General features: G+C 46.4%; 1 protein-coding gene across 5 annotated transcripts in view; it reads left to right on the top strand.

Moving 5' to 3' along the window:
- The window catches only part of STAU2 (staufen double-stranded RNA binding protein 2), a 205886-nt gene that overhangs the window by 9008 nt on the left and 178799 nt on the right, over nucleotides 1-18079 (top strand). For 2 of the 5 annotated variants that reach the window (XM_054167446.1, XM_054167442.1), the window contains exons 1-2: nucleotides 15184-15405; nucleotides 17782-17989. In XM_054167446.1, the coding sequence (XP_054023421.1) occupies nucleotides 17791-17989 (199 nt within the window). In that variant the 5' untranslated portion in view covers nucleotides 15184-15405; nucleotides 17782-17790. Of the gene's footprint in view, nucleotides 1-15183; nucleotides 15406-15433; nucleotides 15455-17781; nucleotides 17990-18079 lie in introns of those variants that run through there. The other 3 variants (XM_054167444.1, XM_054167445.1, XM_054167443.1) reach the window with 3 other exon arrangements.

Below are 18079 nucleotides of genomic sequence, written 5' to 3'. Positions count from 1 at the left end.
TCCACTGGAATGTGTCAGCGTCCATCCTGCCACTGCACTCCCAGAAACTGGATCTCTGTGGTAGGACCTTTCACCTTGTCTCTCTTGATGGCAAAACCTGCGTTCAGGAGAATGTCCATGATTTTGTTGCCTTTCTCGAAGACTTCCTCAGCAGTTTTACCCCAGACGATGATATCATCGATGAACTGGATGTGTTCTGGAGCACCCCCTTCCTCCAGAGCATCGTGGATCACTGCATGACAGATGCTGGAGCTGTGGATCCAGCCCATTGGCAGTCTGTTTAAAGTGTACTGGATTCCTCTCCAGATGAAAGCAAACTGAAAGCAAAATTCCTCTACTATGGGAATAGAGAAAAATGCATTAGCAATGTCTGTGGTAGCATACCATTTGGCCTCTTTGGATTCCAGCTCGTACTGGAGTTCCATCATGTCTGGTACTGCTGCACTCATAGGCGGAGTTACTTCATTCAGGGCTCGGTAGTCCACTGTCAGACGCCAGTCTCCATTCGGCTTTCGCACAGGCCACACTGGACTGTTGAAAGGTGAATGAGTTTTGCCGATGACTTTCTGACTCTCCGACTGATGAATCAGATTCTGAATGGGCAACAAAGAGTCAGGGTTGGTTCTGTATTGTCTGTGATGCACAGTCTGAGAAGCAACGGGCAATTTAATGTCCTGAATCTTGTGTTGTCCCACAACTGCAGATTCATCAGAAAGCTCAGGTCTGACAGACAGCTTCAATGTTTGTCCATCAACTTCTACAGATGCTACTCCAAAAGCCCATTTGTAGCCTTTAGGGTCCTTGAAACGCCCTTCTCTCGGAAAATCAATTCCCAAAATACAAGGTGCATCAGGTCCGGTCACAACTGTATGCTTCCTCCACTGTTTACCAGTTAGACTTGTATTAACCTCCACCTTACTTAACTCTTGAGATCCACCAGTGACTCCCAGAATAGTTATAGGCTCTGATCCCTGATAATTTGATGGCAATATGGTGCACTGAGCTCCTGTGTCAACCAAGGCCCTGTACTTCTGAAAGTGTGAAGTGCCAGGCCACTGGATGTACACATCCCAATAGATTCTGTTATCTCTATTACCCCTCTCCTCCCCCTGGCGGGAGGCAGGGCACCCCTAATTATGGGGAACATGTCCACAGGTGCAACGAGCACACTGTCCAGTGTTAGAAGTGGAGCCACTGTTGGAGCTACTAGAGTTGTTCTGGGGAACTGCAGAAGTAACAGCTACCCTTCTGGTATTGCTACCTCGGGTTCCCTCAGTCTCCTGAAAAGATCAGAAGTTTGTTGACCATCCCATCTGTTCATGTTCTCACCAAACTGATCACGCAGAGTTATCCAAATAGTCTTCCATGATTGCCTTGGTGGTCTGTTCTGGTTTGGTCTGTTTTGGAATGACCTCCTTGGAGGACGTCTGTTCCTCACAGCTGAAACTTGTATCCATCTGGAGGAAGCATTGGAATTATTCCCTTGTGTCAATTGGGATATGGAATTTCTGAATTTATCTTTCAGCTTCTTCATGCAATTCTCAATTTTTCCAGACAGAGTTTCAATGGCTGAAACCATTGAAACAGGTGTCATGCTATCATCCAGTTGTCTCAGTTGATCAGTGAATTGGCCAACCATAGGAGGATCTCCACCATAATTTCTTGCCACAATTCTGCTTGCCAGAATGTTTGCATAATTGGAAGGAGCATGTTTGATGAGCTTTTTAGCAAGACCAGTTTCTATAGGAATTTCATCAGGATTCAGAGATTCATGTTCACCATAGAGTATCTAACAGCAAATTCTCTCAGGCGTTTAATTCCCTCATCTATGGTAGTCCAGGGCTTAGGATTCCATGGAAGATCATCTCGGGAAGGATATCTCATGAGAACTGCCATTAAAAGGCAGATTAACATAACCGAGATTACAGATTAACATTACCGAGAGACCTGCCCAGATGTCTCTCTATTCCATTATCCTTCGAGAGAGTTCCTAGCTGAGCTGCTGACTTGTCTCCAACCATTAGAGCTGGAGCACCTGTATCGAAACATCTACCAAGCCAAGCTAGAAGTGGCTCCTTATCTGCTCTGATGTAATCCTTATGCACGTTTCTCAGCTCTTCCCAGGAAGAAGAACATTCAGAAATATCTTCTTCTTCTTCCTTTGCCTCCTCTTCCTCAACTTGTGGTCCAAATAATCTTTCTGTCACTCTCTCAAGGATCCCTTTAAGTTGAGAAGCACCACCACTAGCTGCTGTCCTACCAAGAGCTGCATCTCGATCCTCTGATGATCTCAATAACTCAGCTATATTTTTAAGACAAATTTTCTCTTCCTCCCCAGCTGAAGTACCTTGCTGTCTTCCCCCACCAGCTCCTGGATTGGCTTTGGCCTTTCCACCCCTTGTTGTTAAAAGTGCTACTTGCTTAACTGGAGCTGTGTTTGGGTTTACAGCTGCCTTATCAGAAGCTGATAAGCTTTGAGACAGATTAGCTGCTTTGAAGGACGCTTCCGCTCCTGCCATGGAAGAAAGAGGCAATGACTTTGCCTCGTTAATGGTGGCTGCCGGGGACGTGGGAGCCGCCATGTTGGGGGCTGCCGCAGCCCCTGGCTGCTTGCCAGAATCAGGAGCAGTACCGTTCAAAGCTGCCTTTCTGATTGACTTTTTAGCTTTATCTTTAACTGATACAGATTCTCTGCTCTCCTCATCACTAGAAGTCTCTGGGACAGAGCCAGAGTGGTGCTTCTTTCTCTTTGATCTACGCTTCATAATAAAACAGGCCTTAGATACTCTTTTCTCCCGGTACAGTGTTACTAACAAATACACATTAGTTATCACCAGCAGCAGGATTACACACATCAAGAAAATCAGCTTTGGATCCCAGCCATCACTTAAAATTACTCTTTCACCTACTGGAATCTTAAACTCCCTTATCTCAATTGGGAGAGTGCTCGAGGTTACATTCCTGTATCTTCTAAGCCAAAAGAATGCCAGGCACTGATCATATAGAAGCTGAATCCTGTACTTAAACCACAAATATAATTTTTGCATTGTATATTTACCTATTTGATCGATTATCAAACCCAGACAATATTTGTAGATCAACACACTGAAAATTGAAAAGAACAATTGCTTAAAAATCCAAAACACCTTCATGTTTGCTTCTCTGACTCAGGCAAGCAATAAATCAAGCTACTTTATCACAGGCCCCACGTTGGGTGCCAATAATGTGGTAAGTTGAGAGAGGGCCTAGCTCTCCCTCCCCCACAGAGTAAGGAACCACAGCTAAACTCAGTCGGAGAAGCAAAGCTATATTTACAAGCATATATGGAATGCAGGTTATATATAACACAGTATATACAGTATTTTACAATATATATACAGAAATATACAGCAAAGAAAAATAACACAACAAAATTCCCTCCTCGAGGACGGTTTCCCTCCCTGTAACACCACCTCCATCTCTGGAGGTGTGACAAAGAGGCAAAGATGTGGTGCTGAGTGCCATGGTTTAGCACCAGCCTTGGGAGAGTTAGAGTGTGTTTGATCTCAATGATCTGAAAGGGCTTTTCCAACCAAAAGGATTCTATAGGAACAAGAAGTAATTAAAATTTCTTGCTGAAATATGAGACGTTCTTTTTTTTTTCCTGTTTACTTTGCTTTCCCTCTTATGGTCCTTCTCCAGGCCTTGGTACTAGGTTATAGAGCTTTTTCTTTTTAGACTATGGAAAATATTTTCTCTGCTTTTTGTTGCAATCTTGTGTATCTGCTAGCACTTCAACCTGCCTGCTTTGAGCCATGCTCCAGCTGTGGTGCCTATGTCCCTCAAGTGGACATCACCAGTGGGTATTTTGGTTAATAGTATACTACCCAAAGGACATTCCCATCACCCTTAAACTATGTGTAAACCTTGGAGTTTCTGGTTCTCTTCAAACTCCACTGCAGCCAAAACCCTTTAGTCCTTTGCAACAGTCACCCTCACTACAGGTAGGCATGAGAGCACACTGCTGCAGTGGCTGCTGAAATCCATCTTTAATACCCTAGGTTTAATGCCATGCTTCCAAGTATTTCAAGCAAGGTGCAAACACCAACTTACCCATTCTGGACTTGAAATGAATTTGGGGTTTTATTTTGGTCACAGTACTACACTGAACTTTTCCAAGGCTTTAAAAACAACTCTGTTCACTAGGGATTTTGATATCTAGCACCAAAAAAGAAGGAAATTTTATTTGCTGTCATTGCAAATACTGTTTGCTTAAGCACCTCTTAGCTGACAGGAGCAAGGAAGGCATAGTTACTACCAAGTTAATATACCTAGTGTGTCCCCAGGATAGGGCAGGACAGAGCACTGCAGTGAGACAGGGTTAGCCAAGGCTAACCAAGTTCTAGCCAAGCCAAGTTCTGGTTCCAAAGCTGCCTCTCCTTTTCAGGTGTGTGTGTCTTTACAGGTGCGCTGGATTGCAGACCTCTGCTCTGCACCTCTGAGCTCAGCACTTCCACCAGAGCCTCTCTTCTGTGTCATCACAGCATAGATTTTGGAGGCCCTTTGGACTAGGAGCATTCCAACACCTTTCTGCAGGAGGTGAGATTTCATTAGGCATACATATGTGGCTAAACAGCACATGTTCTGTTGGAGATCCTAGAAAATTTGGTCTTTCTTCCCTTCTGAAGTGCTCTTTATTGGCTTGCTTTTGGTTTTGAAGGTAGTCTTAGCTTAGTAGTGAACAAATGCATTAGCTCCCTGTGAGTTCAAAAGCAAATTTGTTTTTTCAGTCTCAGTAAGGGTGCTTCCAGAGTCACAAATGCTGTCTTTACCCTGCTGAAGTTAATGGCCTTTGGAATCTTGAAAATACAGCTAAGTGGTGAGAAAGACATTTCTTTGAGGGACAGCTCAGTGCATAACCCCTCCATCCATTCTGTCTCCAGGTAGTCAAAAACCTATGCTGTTGTGGTCAGTGTTGTCTTTCCTCAGCTGTGCAAAGTTCTTAGAGTCACAGAATCATTTTGATTGGAAAAGCCCTGTAAAATCACTGAGTCCAACTATTCTCTAACTCTCCCAAGGCTGGTGCTAAACCGTGGCCCTCAGCACCACATCTCTGCCTCTTTATAACACGCCAAGGGATGGGCATTCCACCACCTCCCTGGGCAGCCTGTTCCAGTGGTTGAGAATATTTCCAATGAAGAGTTTCTTCTAATATCCAACCTAAACCTATTAATAAATAATAAGCATTTTCAACTTCCACTCATTTCTAGGTGTTAATTCCTTTTATTTTGATTCATTTCATATTACCACTGAATCCTGCCAAAGTTATGCTTTGTTTTATTTCTGGCTCTTCATCTGTGTTAAAATACTTGAAAAAAAAGTCCAATTTTAAGTCAGAGTGTGCTTACAGTTTTTCCTCTGCACTAGTTACAACTTCCTTTGGTGTGGGGAAACAAGCCATTCTGAATCCCCAGCTGGGTGGATGAAGAGCTCTAACTTGCTATCTTACCTTATGTATCTCACAGCTTTTTCTCAGTGTTTTCTTTGCTAACTCTGACAGGATCTGCAAGCATGTCACTAGGATTTTTTCCTCTTCCTGGATTGTCAACTGTAGTTCCTTCTGAAGATAGAGCTTTGTAATTTCTGCCCTTAGCATGGGCTCACCACAAGGAGGCGAGAGGTGACCGCTGTCCTTGTGTGCTGTGCTGTTGGTGATTCTTCTGGTTCTCAGGATGTTGACTGGTCTACATTGCTAGCTGCTTGCTGCATGTGGCTGGACTGTCTTTGGCTTTCTCTTAAACTCTTCTAGGCACATATCTCTTCCCATCTTATTAGAGCCCAGTGTTAGCGGCCCCAGGTCACCACTGGCTACATATGATCTGTCCACTTCCTTAATTTCTGGACTCTGTCTTCATTGTTGTTGAGCTGTGCTTGAGTCATAAATTTTGCAATGGTTCACGACCTTGCCCCCTACCATAGCATCTCTAAACTGTCCATTTTGTCCAGATTTTGTGCTTTTCTTCAGTCAGAGGGCTGGGAACTCTTGAGTCGAATACCTGGTCATTATTTTCCCTTTGTTCAGCGCCCGAGAGCAGCACTTTAAAGAGGGAGGAGGCTCTTCAGAGGCATTGCATCTGACAAGGTACTCCATGTCTGTGGGCAGAGGCCCCATTCTGTTCCCCAGTGGGCAGAAAGCTAGAAAGTTGAGCTGGATGTTGAAATTACCTTGTATCCCATGTCACAAAACATGTTCTGTGGGAGAGCTGAGAGAAAGGGGTATCTCCAAGAGTGATTCATGAACAGGAGATGGCAGTTTGACCCCAGCTCTGCCTGGGAGCGGCAACTTCTTGGAAGCTGGGTGAGACTTCAAGGTAGGCATTCGTCACTCTAGTTGTGAAGTGGTGTTTTTGTTTCAATACACTTGTGGAAAACAAAACACACAAACCAGAATTTTATCTGACAACAGACCATGATACCTGACACTTAGCCACTGAAACCACTTTTCCTGAGGATCTTGGAGCTGTTCATGACAGGGGAGTGAGCACACCATGAGGAGGGCTGGTAGCAGGAGCTGTAACTTTCGGCAGAGAAAATGATCTGCTTCTGCCACTTCTTCATAGTAGTTTGTCACAGGCAGACAAGGGAAACCAAAGTAATTTGTGAATTTGTGGAATGGCTCAGGTTGGAAGAGACCTTAGAGGCCATGGGCAGGGGCACCTCTCAACCTGACTCAGCTGCCCAAGGCCTCAGCCAACCTGACCTTGAACACCCCCAGGGAGGAGGCAGCCAAAACCTCCCTGGGCAGCCTATTCCAGAGTCTCACCACCCTTGTACTGAAGAACTTCTTCCTAAGATCCAGTCTAAACCTACTCTCCCTCAGCTTAAAACCGTTCCCATTGTCCTGTCTCTAGACGCCGTTATGAAAAGTCCCTCTGCAGCCTTCCTGTAGGCTCCCTTCAGGTATTGGAAGGAAGCTGTAAGTTCTCTCTGGAGTCTTCTTTTCTCCAGGCTGGACAACCCCAGCTCCCTCAGCCTATCCTCATAGCAGAGGTACTTGATTAATGATGTGCAGTTTCTAGTCAGGGAACACATTTTTTAGCCAAGAAGTCATTTTTACCTCTTCAGAACAAAATAACAGTTGGAGTGATTCCAAAATACTATTTAATATTAAGTATTTTGGATCACACAGTATTACATATTATTTAATATTTTGCAATTTAAAATCAGTCGAAGCTTATTTAGGAATATAACTTACAGGAATATTACCTGCTAGCTGCTAGCACAGATTGAAAAAAATGACAGCTTTTAGAAATACATAGGAGAGAAGTTAAAAAAGACTCGTTAGGTAAGAAGCTGGGCTCTTAGAAAAAGCTGTGATCAGGTTCCAGTACCACCAATAAGAAGCCAGTTCCAGCTTTGGTGCAAACCAGTCTGTAGCAGGTGTGTGTCCAGTCTGAGTTGTGTTTCTTTCATTTACTTAATCCCTGTCTGCACTTTTAAGGTGATGATTGATTGCTAAACTCATGGTTTAGGCTTCCCTTCTTTCTGGCTCTTCTTCTTAGGGAGAAAGCTTAGTAACCCTTTTTCACTTAACCTGAGGCAAATGTGGTTCTACCTGCCCAGCATCTGGGGTGATGTGACTACTGTGTGTGGTGGCCACCAAGAACCTTTTTGTTGTAGTGCTTCGAGTCTCAGTGGAGTACTTAAATGCTTGCACTCGAGTGACTTATCTCAGAAAGTGTAAATAAATAAATCTCTAACAATTCATTCCACATTTTTCTAATCTCAGCTTCTGTGTTGACAATTTCTGAGGTCACTAAATTAGTGACTTGTCTCCTTGAATGTCCTTTGATGTGTTTAGTGAGGGTAAATTTTGAGGTGGCCCTGGAAATTTGGCTTAACTTGTGTCAGTGTTTCCCAGGGTGTCTCTTGCCTGTCCTACTCTCCTTTCTTAAAGGGGCTGTGAGGACCAGGTGAGGTATTCTTTCCAAGAACATAACAGATAGGACTGTATTGCAGTGTCTGGCAAGAGAGAGGTTTTCAGTTTTGAAGAAGTCACAGGTAGATGACAGTCAGGGAAGAGATCTGAAGAGTTAAAACACTGGACAGCCAGCTTTTGTCCTTGGGTTAGTGGCTGCTCCCAAATTCGGTAGACTGACACAAGGAAGGGTATTGCCCCCTGGTGTGTGAGGTCCTGTGAGGTACTGCTTCTCATCTATAAGACTGAAAGGAAGCAATAAGTTTTTGGGTGTGGCTCAGACCATGGTGGGTTTTGGAGGTGGAAGGCCTTCCATAAAGGTGGCTCTGATGATCACTTTGTTGTTTCATGGTAGAGTTTCACATTTTCTTCTGTAACAAGAAGGTGTTCTGTCTAGGTCAAACTGATGGCTGTGTCTCAACCAGGTTCTGGCTGGATGGTTCTGAGTCTTTGCTGGCAGCATGAGGACTGGGTTAGCTCAATTTGGCCGCTGGAAATTTCCATGGCTTTTGGACCATCTTTTCTGTTTTTTGTACAGCAACAGCAAATGCAGAGAAACTTTCTGATGAGCTTATCTTTGTAAGGTAGCAAACATTGATATGAAACATCCCAATCTTTCCCCCTTGGGCTTTGTGTGATAAACATGTTGAAAAGTGTTGAGATGCCAGAGTGGCTTGGTTCCTGATGCAAGTGATTGACTTTCCTTATCTTTTAGGGTTTTTCTGGTATTGAAATCTTAAAGCTGATAATCCAGTTGATGTCCCCTGTCATTCAAAATGTTGTAATTAAGTTTCCCAAACTGCCCTAGTGCAACTGTCCCCATGCAGTGTTTGCTCTGGCTGCAGACTGTGCAAAGTATTTCTAGATGTTAACTTTTTGGTGTTTTTCTCAGCCTTTGCTGCAGCGATCTTTGGTATCAGTGAGGTTGGTTGGTGAGAACAGCAGTCCTTTTTTCCATCACAGAATGGTTTGCTTGGAAGGGACATTAAAGATCATCTAGTTCCAACCCTCCTGCCATGGATGGGGACACCTTCCACCAGCCCAGCTTGCTCAAGGCCCCATTCAGCTTGGCCTTGAACACCTCCAGGGAGGGAGCATCCACAACCTCCCTGGGCAACCTGTGCCAGTGTCTCACCACCATTGCTGTAAAGAATTTTTTCCTAATCTCCAGTCTAAATCTGCCCTCTTCCAGCTGAAAGCCATTGCCCCTCATCCTGTCACTACAATCCCTTATAAAAAGTTACTCCCCATGTTTCAGGTACTGGAAAGCTGCTCTAAGGTATCTCTAGAGCCTTCTCTTCAGGCTGAAGAGCCCCAACTCTCTCAGCCTGTCCCCATAGGGGAGCTGCTCCAGCCCACTGATCATCTTGGCTTCCTCTGGACCCACTCGCAACAGTCATGGTTCCAGATGAATACTACTAAAGTTTCTCTACATAGGAGTTCTGCTTCATCTTCTTCTGAAGGCTGTACTTCAGTCATTATGTGGCCATCCAGTACACTCAGGACCTGACCATAATTTCTCTGCAGAAGAGAAAACTACCTACTTGTGCAGGCTAGGGTGGTTCAGTGCTGCTCTAGGCTGTCAGTGAGCGCTGTCCTGGCCTGGGTTGCTCATCTCAGTGTTTTCAGGACAGCCTCACCGCTGCCAGGAAAGCAAGGGAAGAGCTGCATTCCTGCCTGTCAGTATGCTCCACTTCCTCTTGTTAGGAATTTCTGGGCTCTTGCCCGTGCAGATGTGCACAGTGACGGGCAGTGCCCTGGCAGCTGCGCTTTGCATTCCTGCTTGCAGAAGGCCTCGTCCTAGGCAGATTCGTTCGGAGCCCCTCTCTGCAGGGGCTCTTGGCCTTCTTGCCTGCTGGTTTCAGTGAGGTGTGCGAGCACTTGGCTCTGGAAGGCAAGCTTGCCAGTAGGCTTCACATAGGCTTCATTTGCCTGTGTTTTGGCATCTAGTGCAGCTGGAGATGCTCAGGCATCACATCTGGTCTTTGGCCACGTGGTTCAGCTAATCCTGAATTAGGAGGCCACTTGCTGATCACCTTGAGTAGCTCCCCAGGCTGGCCACGTGCTGTGTAACACAGTTATAGAGCCATAGAATTGTTAGGGTTGGAAGGGACCTCAAGGCTCATCCAGTCCCAACCCTCCTGCCATGGGCAGGGACACTCCACACTACGGCAGGTTACTCACAGCCACATCCAGCCTGGCTACAAAATCCTCTGCAGATGAGGCTTCCACCACCTCCCTGTGCAACCTGTGCCAGGCTCTCACCACCCTCATGGGGAGAACTTCTTACTAACAGCCAATCTGAATCTACCTATTCCTATTTTTTTCCATCCCTCCCAGTCCTATCACTCCCTGACACCTTAAAAAGTCCCTCCCCAGCTTTCTTGTAGGCCCCTTTCAGATCCTGGAAGGCCACAAGAAGGTCTCCTGGGAGCCTTCTCTTCTCCAGACTGAACAGCCCCAACTCCCTCAGTCTGTCCTCATAGCAGAGCAGCTCCAGCCCTCTGTTCATCCTTGTGGCCCTTCTCTGGACACCTTCTAGCACCTCCAGATCCTTCCTGGAACAGAGGCTCCAGAACTGGACCCAGAGCTCCAGCTGTGGTCTCAGCAGAGTGGAACAGAGGGGGAGAATCCCCTCCCTGGCCCTGCTGGCCACACTTCTCTTGCTGCAGCCCAGGCTCTGCTTGGCTCTCTGGGCTGCAAGTGCTCCCTGCTGGCTCCCTTTGAGCTTCTCCTCCCCCAGCACCCCCAAGGCCTTTTCTTCAGGGCTGCTCTCACGCCAGTTCCTGCCCAGCCTATATCGGTGCTTGGGATTGTCCTGACCCTGCTGCAGGACCTTGCCCTTGGTCTTGTTGAACATCCTGAGATTGTCCTGGGCCCAGCTCTGCAGCCTGTCCAGATCCCTCTGGATGGATCCCTTCCCTCCAGCTGCCAGCTGCACCACACAGCTTGGTGTCATCAGCAAACCTGCTGAGGGTGCACTCAGTGCATGTTGCCAACAAAGATGTTAAACCAGACTGGTCCCAGTACTGATCCCAGCTGTTGGAGCACAGACATTATTGCCATTTCACTGCCTTTCATTGTCAAGGGTTTTTCTAAGCCATCTGCCACGTGCAGCATCAGATGTGGCATGGGTCTTCTAGGAGCTTGTTGAAGCAGCAGCGGATGGAACATGCAGGTATCCAGATGGGATATTCTAGGACATGGCGCTGGTAAGCCATGGGTGAATTGCTGAGTTCAATACTGTATTTCCCTTGGCTCCAGTGGCAGTTTAGACACTTGCTTTAGAAACCTAAATTATGGATGACTTTAATCCTTCCCTGAATCCTGCTGTCTCACTGTACAGCAGTGCCATACCATGTTGGGTAACTCTTCTCGTGTGAGATAATGCTGTGCGTGTAGATGTCCTTGGGGATCACATTTCTCACACTATTTACTTGTGTTTTTAACTGGAGTGGCTTGAAGCAAGTTGCTGCATTCAGAATGTTTGGTTATTATGTTTGCTCTGTGACACACACAAAGTGTTCCAAGTTGTATGACTCTTACCTTGAGTGCAGGATAAGCCTTTTTGTAGCCTCCTTGCTAACACATCCTAATTAAACGCCAACAAAAATTCCCCACCTTTGACCATTTTGTTGAGTGAGAAGGTCTTAGTTTTCAGTCTCTGCTTCCAGAGTTAGTTGCCATAAGGCAACTAACTAATTTGGATTTGTTTTCCTCTCTTCCACATGACACAAAGCTGTTGCAAAGAGAGTTGTTAGAGAAGGGCTGGACTGGTAGCAGGTGTCACAAATATGTATTCCCCAGTAATGGGAGCCTGGGAACGAATTTAGAGCTCATGCTTCATGTAGCACCTCGTATTAACATAGTATTGGAAATTAGGGAACCCATATAGTTGCATGATGAAAGAAGTCTGTGGGAAACAGTTTCTAGCTTGGTCTTCTGAGTCTTAAGTCCTTTTGTTGCTTTATTTCCCTGTGCGTGTCCTGCTCTGTAATTCCAAAAAGGCAGTGGAGGTGACTGCTGTTTGAAGCAGCACCTGAAAACGATGAGGAGTGCACATGTGTCAGCTCTTCAGTTTCCTGGCAGATAGTTTTGGTTTTGTTTTATTTCCCCCCCGCCCCCTAAATACCTTCCTGCCTCTCCTCAGAAAGGTTCTAACAGATTGTGTACAGGAGTTGGCAAAGGGTGTTCCCCTCTGGCTGATAACTCTAACAAAACCAACTTGTGCTTTTTGGAAGTGTGATGAGATCTAATGCTCTGAGCTGGTGTTCAGTGCAGGTGCCTGGCCCTGTCTTGCTTCCCAGGGCTTTACCTGCAACTTCTGCTCCACTCCAAGAGCAGAGGAAGCTGCTTGTAAGACACTAGTATTTAGTCTGTCCTCAGAGGCTGGTTATGACACTCACAGGGAGGGGAGCTTTCTTAAAAGCTCTGCAGCTCCTTGCTTTTTGACTTAGTCCTTAATGTTCTGCATCAATTCACCTTCATTTTTGTGTGTTTTTGTCTTCATTTTTTAGTTATAATTTGTTTTATCAAAGCAACCAAAATAAAATTCAGTGATTCTTCTCCCTTATAGTTCAGGAAAGTAAAATGCTTTTAAGGACTAACTGCTCTTGCTGTCATTTATAGAATCATAGAACAACCACCTTGGCCATTAAATAGTGTACTGAAGTGCCATGTCTGCATGCTTTTTGAACACCTCCAAGGGATGGTGACTCCACCACCTCCCTAGGTGGAGGCAGCCTGTTTCAGTGCCTGACCACTCTTTCCATAAAGAAGTTTCTTTCTTAGAATAGAATAGAATTAACCAGGTTGGAAGAGACCTTTGAGATCATCAAGTCCAACCTGTTATCTAACACCACCTAATGGGGTGCTTGGTGCCGTGGGTTAGTTGTTTGGGTGGTGTTTGATTGGTTGATGGGTTGGACGCGATGATCTTGAAGGTCTCTTCCAACCTGGTTTATTCTATGTATTCTATGTATTCTAATCAACTAAACCATGGCACCAAGTGCCTCATCCAGTCTCTTCCTAAACACCTCTAGGGATGGTGACTCTGCCACCTCCCTGGGCAGCACATCCCAATGGCCAATCTCTTTCTATGAAGAACTTCTTCCTAACATCCAGCCTAAACCTCCCCTGGCACAGCTTGAGACTATGTCTTCTTGTTCTGGTGCTGGGTGCCTGGGAGAAGAGACCAACCCCCACCTGGCTACAACCTCCCTTCAGGGAGTTGTAGACAGCAATAAGGTCTCCCCTGAGCCTCCTCTTCTCCAGGCTAAGCAACCCCAGCTCCCTCAGCCTCTCCTCACAGGGCTGTGCTCTAGAGCCCTCCCCAACCTCACTGTCCTTCTCAGAACACCTCAACATCTTTCCTAAAGTGAGGAGCCCATAACTGGACACAGGACTCAATGTATGGCCTAACCAGTGCTGAGTTGCTAATTAGCTGGTAGCTGTGTCCAAAGTCCTGCTGAAATTAAGATTCTCTAGGGTAAGGCACTGTGAAAAAGAAAACCAAAGAAAAACAACATCAAAAAATCACATGCCCCAGGTTTCTGGAGATGAAGTGGTTGAGGGTGGGCTTCTGGGATTTGTGCTGAACACTGTGGAGGAGCTGAACTTGGGTGTGGGTTTGGCAGCAGAGCTAAACTGATTAGCAGGAGTTGAAAGGGCCAATTCCTTGCATTCACTCCAAGTCAGGAGTTTATGGCCCTCACTGTGCAGACATGGACACTCCTTCGATCTTCCTTTCCCAGGGGTGGGCTGGTTCAGTGGGGCAAACACACAGAAAGTCTTAGCTCTTTGCTGTAGGAGAGCAAGGACACAAGATTGCCCAAGCTGTGCCAGCAAGTCATTAGATCAGTTTGGCTGTTGAAACACAACAGCAAATTGGTGGAGAGGAAAATGGGGAGGATGAGCAGTGGGGACCATAAGTAGCATAGAATATGTAGAGAGACCCTTTGTCATTTCATGTGTACTTTGTCAATTTGGCCTATTTAAAATGTAAAAATGGGATACATTTTGTTGGTAATTCTAAGTAACCACCTGCTGACTGTTGCTTTAAGTCAAACTCCTGCTAAGCTGCTGCTGTGGGGCTGTCTCATTCTTTGATTTTATAGAAAAGAAAAGATTGAATTAATGGCTGCTCTGAAGTCAATGCAGAGCTGTGTGTTTCCTGTCATCCCTGAACCATCTGCTAGACATAATACAGTACAAAAATTACATCAAACTCACAATTTCTGTAGTGTGTTTTATGTTAACTGTACATATATGTAGAAATATTTACCCTAAAGGTGAGAAACAACACTCAAGAAATAACATTTTATCATCTCTGTTTTTGTGTAACTGAGTTGAGTGAAGTCATACCAGGAGAAAAGGATCACAGAATCATTTAGGTTGGAAAAGACCTTTAAGATCATAGATTCATGGAATGGTTTGGGTACTATAAAGATCACCAAGTTCCAAACCCCCTGCCGTGGGCAGGGATGCCTCCCATCAGCCCAGGTAGTTCAAGGTCTCATCCAGCTTGGCCTTGAATACCTCCAGGGAGGGGGCATCCACAGCCTTCCTGGGCAACCTGTGCCAGTGTCTCACCACCCTCACAGTCAAAAATTTCTTCCTAATTTTCAGTCTAAATTTGCCATCTTCTAGCTCAAAGCCTTTGTCCCTCGTCCTGTCAGTACAATCCCTTGTAAAAAGTCCCTCCCCAGCTTTCCTGTAGCCCACTTCAGGTCCTGGAAGGCTGCTCTGAAGTCTCCCCAGAGCCTTCTCTTCTCCAGGCTGAACAGCCCCAACTCTCTCAGCCTGTCCCTGAAGGAGAGGTGCTCTAGCCATCTGATTATCTTCATGGCCTCTGCACCCACTGCAACAGTTCGATCCAGATCATTATCGAACTCTACCAAGTTGGGGGCTAAACAGAGTCCCTCCGTACTAGAAGAACAGAAGATTGGAGAAATTAATTGAATTTTAAAGGTGAAAATAAACCCAAACCCTCCTTACTTGGGAAGTTGTTCACTCTATTAGGGGCCTGCAACCTGTACGGAGCATTAGCAAGCTGCTACCAAAAGCAGGAGTTGGTCTGGAAGCCCCTGCCCCCAGTCTGTTGTAATGCTGCTCCTGGCAGTATTTTCATCAACGGTATGGATAAAGCAGTGCACTGATTAAATTTGTAGATGCTGTAAGGCAGGCTTCTGGGAGACTGCAAGCATATTAGGACTGGAATTGGAATTCAATATGAGATTGAAAAATTGTTTTATCTTTTTGCCTTTTTTTTTTTCCTGTAAGGAAATTCAAGGAGGACAAGAGCAGTGTCTCATTAACTGCAGACCAGATTCACAAACAGCACAGGCTACAGCTTGCAGAAGAGGACTTGGGATCACTAATGTGATACTGTGAAAAACAGGCCCCGACCAGCATGCGTGAGCAGATGCGTTGGGTGTAAGAGATGGAAGGTGGCTGGCCTTCACTTGTTACCTTTGTAGAGCTCTCCACAAACACACAGTAGGTACTGTGTGTTACATGCCTGCACACAGAGGGGGTCTGGTGTGCTGGGTTGCATGAGGGAGCAGTGTGGCCATGTGCAGACACCCCACTGCACACACATTGTCACTTTCTGCACAGGTGAAACCCAGCCTTCTGACTATTCAGGTCATTAGTTTCTCCAGCTGTTGGTTTTCATACTGCTACTTCTTTTTCTGGTCAAGTATTGCTGCTGAATAGAACAGTCCTCTCTGCTCTTGATGTCCAAGGGAGCAGCCCAGGACTTTTCCCTGGAGGGTTGGGAGTGACTGCACATGGATCTGAGGGGATTACCTGCGGTGCCTGCTGGCCTCTGAGCTCCTGGTGTGGGGGGACTGTAAGAGCTTTTTGTCAGTACCTAACATTTTGCCAAGGAGCAGACTCAGCACGTGGTATGAAGGAGCCATTCCCTGATCTTGGTTTGTTTCAGTATAGACTTGGCCAAGGAATGTGTTGGCGATCACAGTCTCACAGTATAACCAAGGTGGAAGAGACCCCAAGGATCATCAAGTCCAACCTGTCCCAACAGACCTCACGACTAGACCATGGCACCAAGTGCCACGTCCAGTCTCCTCTTGAACACCTCCAGGGACGGTGACTCCACCACCTCCCTGGGCAGCACATCCAAATGACGAACGACTCGCTCGGTGAAGAACTTTCTCCTCACTTCGAGTCTAAACCTCCCCTGGCACAGCTTGAGACTGTGTCCTCTTGTTCTGGTGCTGGTTGCCTGGGAGAAGAGACCAACCCCTTCCTGGCTGCAGCCACCTTTCAGATAGTTGTAGAGGGCAATGAGGTCACCCCTGATCCTTCTCTTCTCCAGGCTAAGCAACCGCAGCTCCCTCAGCCTCTCCTCACAGGGCTGTGCTCAAGGCCTCTCCCCAGCCTTGTTGCCCTTCTCTGGACACCTTCAAGTGTCTCAATGTTGTTCTTAAACTGAGGGGCCCAGAACTGGACACAGTACTCAAGGTGTGGCCTAACCAATGCAGAGTACAGGGGCACAATGACCTCCCTGCTCCTGCTGGCCACACTATTCCTAATACAGGCCAGGATGCCATTGACCCTCTTGGCCACCTGGGCACACTGCTGGCTCATGTTTAGGTGGCTGTCAATCAGCACCCCCAGGTCCCTCTCTGTTTGGCAACTCTCAGCCACTCTGACCCCAGCCTGTAGCTCTGCATGGGGTTGCTGTGGCCGAAGTACAGCACCTGGCACTTGGATTTGTTGAATGCCATCCTGTTGGACTCTGCCCATCTGTCCAGTCGGTCGAGGTCCCTCTGCAGAGGCTTTCTGCCCTCTAACTGACCAACATCTGTTCCCAGTTTGGTGTCATCTGCAAATTTACTGATGACTGACTCAACCCCCTCATCCAGATCATCAATGAAGATGTTAAAGAGGATGGGGCCCAGCATTGATCGCTGGGGGACGCCACTGGTGCCTGGCCGCCAGCTGGCTGTGGCACCATTCATCACCACTCTCTGGGCTCAGCCTCCAGCCAGTTCCTAACCCAGCACAGAGTGTTGCTGTCCAAGCCACGACCTGACAGCTTGGCCAGCAGTTTGCTGTGAGGGACGGTGTCAAAGGCCTTGCTGAAGTCCAGGTAGACCACATCCACAGCCTGCCCCACATCCACCAGACGAGTCACCTGATCATAGAAGGAGATCAGGTTGGAGAGGCAGGACCTGCCCTTCCTAAATCCATGTTGGATGAAGAAACACATCTGGACAGGTGGAGAGAGAGAGAGTTAGTACCTGGTAAAGGCTTTAGGTGCTAGGTTAAATGTTAATTGAGGAAATCCTGATACCTGTGGATTCAGGGCTGACTGGATAAGCAGTGATTTTCTTTGGCTGATCTTTTGTTGTAGGTTCTTTTTTTTCTTATTTTTTCCTCTTGTCAGTCTTGGTAAGAGGCAGGAGAAAGAGGAATTTTCTCTTGGGGCTTAATTGATGTTATGTGCGCACTTTACTGGAAAAAAACCTATGGCAAAGGCTTACTGTGGAAGTTTGTGGCAAAGCCTTGGAAAAATTGGCAGGTGTGAATCATTATCTGCAGAGTAGTTATATGGAATTCTGTTCTAGATTGATCATTCTTCCTGCTGTCTTTTGGGCTGGGGCAGTCCACAGCTGAGTAGCAGACCCTGGAGTCAGGGCACATGGTTCTGCTCTGGTGACTCCCTTTGGCTGTGAGCTCTGTTTCTCCATGCATCAGTTTGAAGCAGTGTGTGGGGAGGCCTGATTTATGTGGATAGCTCTGTGACGCTGATATTCCAAAAGCAAAGTGCCCTGCTCATAATAATCTCCTTGTTGCAGTGATAGTCAATGGCACAAGTTAAGATGCAGCCTACAGCAAACCTGTCTGGACCTACCATGTCCCCTGTGGTGCTACCCCTACCAGTTACAGCTCCAAACACCCTGGGTCTGCCATCCTCAATGAACGGATCCGTTTCAGAATCAGCTGCCAGCTGCAGCAGTCCTACTGCCAGCCTCCTGGATCCTGAGCCTTCTAGCAACTCACCAGGTCAGTTGGTCTGGTATATTTCTTTGATGTTCAAATGAATATTTTTGATAATGTAGGGGAAAAAAAGTTAGGTCTTCAGGAGGATAAAAA

This window comes from Dryobates pubescens, chromosome 14, assembly GCF_014839835.1.
Source record: "Dryobates pubescens isolate bDryPub1 chromosome 14, bDryPub1.pri, whole genome shotgun sequence".
NCBI lineage: Eukaryota > Metazoa > Chordata > Aves > Piciformes > Picidae > Dryobates > Dryobates pubescens.
This window is presented reverse-complemented; position numbering and strand designations above follow the sequence as displayed.